At 34.6% G+C, this 7,527-nt stretch overlaps 1 protein-coding gene across 1 annotated transcript; it reads left to right on the forward strand.

Moving 5' to 3' along the window:
* Positions 1-1,868: 1,868 nt before the first annotated feature.
* On the forward strand, positions 1,869-6,798 carry LOC100241519 (U-box domain-containing protein 4-like). The gene is made up of 2 exons (XM_002273873.4): positions 1,869-2,428; positions 5,660-6,798. The coding sequence occupies exons 1-2, from the start codon at positions 2,145-2,147 to the stop codon at positions 6,510-6,512; spliced, it is 1,137 nt and encodes a 378-aa protein (XP_002273909.1). The 5' UTR covers positions 1,869-2,144; the 3' UTR covers positions 6,513-6,798.
* The last annotated feature ends 729 nt before the right edge of the window (positions 6,799-7,527 follow it).

Genomic DNA, 7,527 nt, shown 5'->3' on the forward strand with positions numbered 1-7,527 from the left:
AATTTTTAATTTTTATTCTCAACTTATGATTTTATGTTTATTTTTATTTAAATTTTACATATATTTAACTTAATAAAAAAAATTAAAATCTCACCTAATTTTTAAAATAAATTACAACATTGTTTTTGAAGTTAAAATTAGCTTTTAATCTCAATATGGTTAAGTTTGGTTATCAGAAAAAAAAATATTAAAAAAAATAATTTTCTCATATTTGATTTTATTATAAAAAATGCAAAAAAAATAAAAATAAAAACGATTAAAATAATTAAAAATTTTACATATATATTTTTAAATATGTAAAAATAATTTATTAATTTTAGATGAATTTTTTTATTTTTCTTCATTTTTTTTTCTTTTCCTTACATTTTCCTTCAAACTTTACGCAACCAAACATAACTTAAAAATTTATACACATATTTCAAAGTAAAAAAATGTTATTTTTATAAAAGCTCTACATATTTTAATTTATATAAAAAATCATTTCATATTTAATAAATTTATTTCAATTACAAACATTGCCCATTATGATTTGATTTTAGCTTTGACTACGACATTTAGTTCAAACCCTCCCCCACCCAAAAAAAAAAAAAAAAAGAGAAAGAAAAAGAAACGAACTATCAAGTAAGAAAATTAAATTCTCACCTAATTTAAACAAAAATTTGAAAACATGTGGTACTTTGAAATTAAAAATAAAATAAAATTATGAAGAGCAAACATGGGTAGGGGATATGTCTGTCCTGCCATAACTATGTATTTATATGATCCAACTGCCAACTAAGAAACTTGACCCAAATTTGTAAAAGACTTCGGTTGGTTAGAAAATTGGAGCTGGTATTTGGAATCAGGGGCCTAAATATTTAAATATGGAGTCTTGAATTTGTAATTGTAAGTTGTAACGACTCAATTATGAAAGCAGAGATGGGGTGGGGGGTAGGATCCAAAGTCCAACCGCACATCATTCCATCCAAAGACTCTAAAACAACCAACCAATTTACAATTATACACATATCAATATACCGAAGACTTATTGTATGATTGGATCACCGCCACTGCCCCACACACACTACTTTATAAATTTTGAATACCCTCTTCTCCCCTCGCCGTTCAAATATTTATTATGTACTTAATGCTCTCATTTTTCTTATATTCCATCTCTAAAAGACTCATTTCTCCCTCTTTAAGACAATTAATTTCACATTTTTTTTTTTCTTCATCCTCTTTTTACTTTTTATGCCCCCTAATTTTCAACAATGGTGTCCCTGCACACATTTCACATGTTTTTCTACTTCGCCAAATTGGCTACGTTATTGATTTTTTAAAGATTATTATTTATGTGGATATTTTTATTATCATATGATAATTATTTGTAAGGTTGATAATGGATGATTATGGTAAAAGTCACTTTATTTTTGTATTTTAGTGTAATTTTTACTTATCAGATTGGAGATAATATTTTATTTTATGATTGAATGTGTGATAAAAATGGTTAGTAATGGAATAGACATTTTTACATGTGGCCTTAAAATGATATGAATAAAAAATGTGATTAATAAAAGTTAATATAATGATTCGTGTCTAACTATGTAGATATCGTCGGCTTTATATGATACCCACATCGAATAAAGAAAAAATGAAAAGTTTTTGTTGTTACATAGGTATAGTATTTTTTTACCCTATTCATGTGTTTTAAAATCGTTAAGACTTTTTTTTGTTAAAAAAAAAAAATATCTAGATGGTTACAATATGAATAAAAATAATAATATGTTAATATTTGATGTGAAGCCAAAATAAAAAGAGGCTATTAAAATAATAATAAAAAAAAGTACTAATCTCTTTAAGTAATTTTGATAATAATGTATGTTGTCTTAAAAAAGAAAAATGTAAACCAATGAAAAAGAGAGAGGGTTGGGTGATGACGTTAAGAAGCCGTTGAAAGGGCCGGTTCCGACTGTTGCTTAAAATCTACCCCCACGTTTCCTTTCTTCTCCACCTTACGTTTCGCTCTCTTTCTCTCCTTCTCTCTACCATTTCCAAATTATTCCTTTATAATCCAACCCTGATTTTTGTTTCCAGGCCTTCTCTCTCCTCCCTCCTCCTCCTCTTTCTCTCTCTAGACCACCAGCTCTTCTTCGTCGCCACCGCTGATGGAGTCGGAGCTTCACTTTCCAACCACGCCGTCCGACCCCGACACTCCCCGAACTGCAACCACCGCAGTCAATCGTACCCTCCACCTCCTCCAATCTGACGACCCTGATTCCCAAATTCAAGCTGCCAAAGAAATCCGCCGCCTCACTAAAACATCCCAGAAGTGTCGGCGGCAGCTCTCCCCCGCCGTCAGGCCGCTTGTCTCCATGCTCCGACTCGATTCCCTCGACTCTAACGAGGCCGCTCTTCTCGCCCTCCTCAACCTTGCCGTCAAAGATGAAAAGTATGTTTTCTTTGTTTGATTTTCTTTCGTCGAAAATTTGATTCTGAATTTTTGTTAGATTTGATTTAGTTTCTCAGTTTTTTTTTTTTCAAATGAATTTTGTGAATGGTTATATTTTTTTTTGTTTTTATTTTTTATTTTTTTTAGAGATTGGGAGCTGATTCTCTCTCCTTTTGCTTTAATTTTCTCTCGCTTTACATCTTTTCTTTAAATTTTTTAAATATTTTCCGTGGAAAATCATGGAAAATGGATGTAATGAACCCATTCTTTATTCTTTCTCCTTTCCCCTCTTTTCGTTTTCTCTTTGACACTGATTGGCTAGCGAGAAAACATGGGAAAACAACAGAAAATAGGTATTTCCTTTTCTTTTCTTTTTTTTGGCTCTAAAAGGGGTAACAAAATGATGTTTCCAATTTTAATTTTCTGGCCGTTGTTTAGGATCCATCAATACTACTAATTGGTTAGTTGAATTGAAAATTTCTGAAACCAAAACAATTAAACATAGCAATTATTGCCATCTTCTTCCCTCAATGTTCTCAACTACCAAACACTGTGCTAACCTTTATTTTTCTAGAAATACTCCGTGTATTAGATATAGAACGATTCATGGTAGATCAACGTGGATATGATTTGGATTTGGTATTCTCCAAAATTCACAATTTTTGTTTTATTTTGCAATTGTACGATTTTGCTTTTATGGCTTGCGTTGCATTGAAATTTAAATTAATTCAATATTGAATGCTCCCAAGCATTGGAATCAAACACAGCCCTAAATTATTTGGTTTGTTGAAAGTTGGTAAGCATTTCCGAATGCTCCCATGTCCAGCTTTGCATCCATTAAAGGCTTTATGAGATTGGTGAAGAATTGGATGCTTTGTGGTTAAAGTTGGTTGGATTCGAAGTTGTTTGTTGTATGATTCACTCTTTAATCTTTCCTTTCTTTATTTTTTCGCTTTCACTTTTTCTCTTATCTTCTCTTTGAAGTTAAATACATGGGTTCTGTTTGGTAAGAGGGAATAAAATATTCTGTTCTTTTTCTCTTTTTTGACTCATTTCTTTTATAGCGTGTTTTACCTTTATTATTATTACTATTCTGAACTTGAAACCCTATTTGATGACTAAGACAAGGTTGGAAAAGAAAGATAAGCATTGGATCTTAGATCTTTGATCATTGGTGACTCGATAACAATTCGCTAATCAATTGGGAGCTATGCAACTATATGGATTGTCTTGATTCCCTAATCAATTGTTCTAAGCTAAGATTTTCATTTTCTTTGAGGGTAGAATGACATAAAACAGCAGACTTGCAATTTTATATTTCACAAACACCAAAAAGAGGGGAGGAAGGTGAAGCATATAGCTATAATATTAATGAACTAGACCATATGAAGTTGCCAAATATATTTGTTTTGTCGTTAGTTCTAATAAATTGGTTGAATCATTAGGTATTATGCTCTTGACGGATTATTATTACCCTTTGTGATTATAGATGATTGCGCTCTAAGTTTTCGTAGAGCAACATACAAATCAGAGTATACAAGAATTATTCATGTTGCATTCTTAGCTATAATCATGAATGAAGTTGATTCCTTTCTTCCTTTCTTCCTTTTCCTTTTCTATTTTAGTATGGCTGAGGACCATGTGGCAGTCAGCTTTAGCTATTGCATTAAAGATCAGACGACTTGTCTTGTTCCTAAGATTTTAAACATCCATCCTGCTTCCCAGAAACGGGAATTTAGCCTGACACTTATGTCTTTCAAACTCACTGGTCAATATCCCTTTTTGGGATTTGTATAAGAACAAAGAAGAAAACCCCATTCTGTCTTGTTAACACCCTTTCCATTGAATTAATAGGAAGTTTTTCTCCCTTCTCTGATATGATGGAAATAGAACCTTTGGCTGAAATCATGATTGAAGCATATTGCTCTGTGGTCCAGTGGTATTCATAGAAGTGGTGATACCTGCCTGTGTGATGCCAGAGTATTTCTGTTGTTAGAGGCCTGAGCTCTTCTTGCTCCATTTATGTGAATGGACATGGATCATTCCAGGTGTATGGGATCTTGTTGCATTCATGTTACCCCTACCATGTAAGGAGAAGTGCTGAGACACATTGGTTTGTATAAACTTTTGTAAGGAAAATTAGCATGTAGCTTTGCACATTTTATGTACTTTGCTTCTATATTAAGGTGGGAGGGTCAGCCACACCAACTTTTAGACTGTTGTCCCCAAAAGTTCTAGTGTATACATCAAGACAAGTGAGATTGGAAGATAAAGTGAGAAGAATGAAGGAATGAAATCTACTGCAAGTAATCCCTAAAGAAAGAGAGCTATGGGGCTTGCTGGGTAATGTTTTCAAAAGCACTTCTCAGAGAATAGTTTTGGAGAACAATTCTTAAAAATAGTTCTGAATTGTTTAGAGGCAAAATTCCATTTGGAAATTCAAATGTGAAAAATTCTTTTCTCAGCTTATTCCCCATGAAGATACTTTGAATTTATGTGCATTCAAAATATTCTCTAAATTTTCAATTATTTCTAAGAATGCTTTTCAAAGCTCCAAAAACTCTTTTTAGTTGGACATTTATCAAGCATGTTTTTCAAGTTAGAAAACTATTTTCTCTTCTTTAGAGTAAAACTGTTTTCAAAAACAGTAGGTGCAGAAGTAGATTGATTAAATCGGAGTAGATATTCTGGGAGCCTCACTTGTACTTTTTTCTGATTGATAGTTACGAATATGTGAACATTGGGTAAGCATTTCAAAAACATCTTGCTGTACCCTTAAAAAATTTTAATGGGTTAGAGTATTGAGGTGAGCATGTGCTTTTTCTGTGGGCATGTTATTTTTCTGTAACTGATAAGTTATTCATGAGAAGACCCAATTACATGAATGAAATATACAACTCAAACGGAATGAAATATAATTTAGTCTATTCCGAATTTGTTCCAAACATGCAATATAAATTAGTTTAGAGTTCAGCATTTTACTCACATAATTTTTGAATAGGCACATCAATATTATCTTTCTTAAATCTTTTCCACTTTAAATGTTTTCTGGGTTTCAATTTAATATTCTTATGTTCTTTATTTTGATACAGAGACTCGAGGTTGACAGGAATTTATGTAACCTCTTTTGCTAGGAGATAGCACACACAACAAGAATGCTGTTCTAGTTGACCTCTGAAATTTTGCTCGTTAAGATATTTTCGTGATTTTGCTTTTGTTACTTTCTTGCAGAAATAAGGTCAACATTGTTGCCTCTGGAGCCCTAGAACCCATTATCAGTTTTCTTCAGTCGCAGAATTCAAATATGCAGGAGTATGCCACTGCATCTTTGCTCACACTGTCTGCTTCTACCATTAACAAGCCAACCATAAGTGCTGCAGGTGCAATTCCTCTCCTTGTTGAAATCCTTAGACATGGAAGCCCACAAGCCAGGGTCGATGCAGTGCTAGCTCTTTACAATCTCTCAACATATTCTGATAATATCAGCATCATTCTTGAAGCAAAACCCATCCCTTCAATAGTTGACCTGCTTAAAACCTGTAAAAAATCTTCAAAAACAACTGAAAAATGTAGTGCTCTTATAGAATCTTTGGTGGCTTTTGATGAGGGGAGAACTGCCTTGACATCTGAAGAAGGGGGAGTGCTTGCAGTGGTGGAAGTTCTTGAGAATGGGTCTCTCCAAAGCCGGGAGCATGCAGTGGGGGCACTATTAACAATGTGCCAGAGTGACCGATGTAAATATAGGGAACCAATTCTTAGAGAAGGCGTAATCCCTGGTCTCCTCGAGCTCACTGTTCAAGGAACACCCAAGTCCCAGTCAAAGGCACAAACCCTCTTGCGGTTACTGCGGGACTCTCCTCATCCAAGATCCGAGCTGCAACCTGACACTCTAGAGAACATCGTGTGCAACCTCATCTCTCAGATTGACAGCGAGGATCAATCTCGCAAGGCTAAGAAGATGCTAGCAGAGATGGTGCAAGTTAGCATGGAACAAAGCTTGAGACATTTACAGCAAAGAGCTGTAGTGTGCACACCGACTGATCTTCCTATTAACAATTGTACTTCAGAAGTTTCTTCAAAATGATGGTTTTGGGTTGTCAGCTGTCTTTCTGCATTCGGGGTTTGTGAGATCAAATTTTCCATGTTAGAGAAAAACAATAAGATATAGAAGAATGCCAGTCCAGGCCATTGTGATGGTACCGGGTGACTGGTAAGTGTCAATAAACTGGAAGCTGTATGAGGTTGAGAGTGTAGTTATATAGTTGGTTTATAAAGAAACTGTTGTATTATCTGAAATCAGAAAAAAAGTTACTGTGGAGGCCAAAGCAGGAGCTTACTGTTAAATGCAATTGCTTTGAGATTCTGAATTATTCTCTCTTTGGTGTCTTCTGGAAAAAGGTGATGTGTTGTGGCTTTCGTCCCCTAACGATGGAGTTGAATTGGAGGAAAGTGATTTGAGTTTTATTTTGTGGCCCGGCTTGTTCCACGAATTGACTGTGACTCCCCCTCCTACGTTCTGTCAATGTCCAGTTGGAGTTGAAGATTGATTATCCAATGGGGTGGGTCAACATCATTCTGTTTGATGAATGGCCCAATGGATGTTAGCTTGTTCGCTCCCCAACCATTTTTTCTTTTCTCCCATTCTGGGAGAAAAATGGAGGGGTGTCCAAATTTGTTGGTCAGACTGATTGACTGGACCAGGTACTAGGCCGGCGGCTAGGCGGCTAAGCCTGTATTCTTGCACCAATGAGACGCAGTTAGGCAGCTTGAAGACTTGGGAGGAACCCATCGAAGGTAGGGAAGCTTCTCATTCATTGTTGAAGTGGGAGCTGCCTACTGCCTACCTAATAAGGAGAGGCTTACCAAATCGTTGGTTTCTTTGCATATCCTCCCAACTCAAATTTAATTAATCATTTACAAAAACCACATGGCCTTATTTTCTACTTACAACATCCAATCCAATATTCCTACCAAGGAAAATGGCCTCTACTTTTTCAATATTATAAAATATAACTTCAACATGATGAGTTCGTTTGGAGAAAAACTTCCTGATGTGATACGGATATAAATATTTTATATTTTTAAAAGGGGTTGAGGAG

The sequence above is a fragment of the Vitis vinifera genome, chromosome 14, assembly GCF_030704535.1.
Source record: "Vitis vinifera cultivar Pinot Noir 40024 chromosome 14, ASM3070453v1".
Lineage (NCBI taxonomy): Eukaryota > Viridiplantae > Streptophyta > Magnoliopsida > Vitales > Vitaceae > Vitis > Vitis vinifera.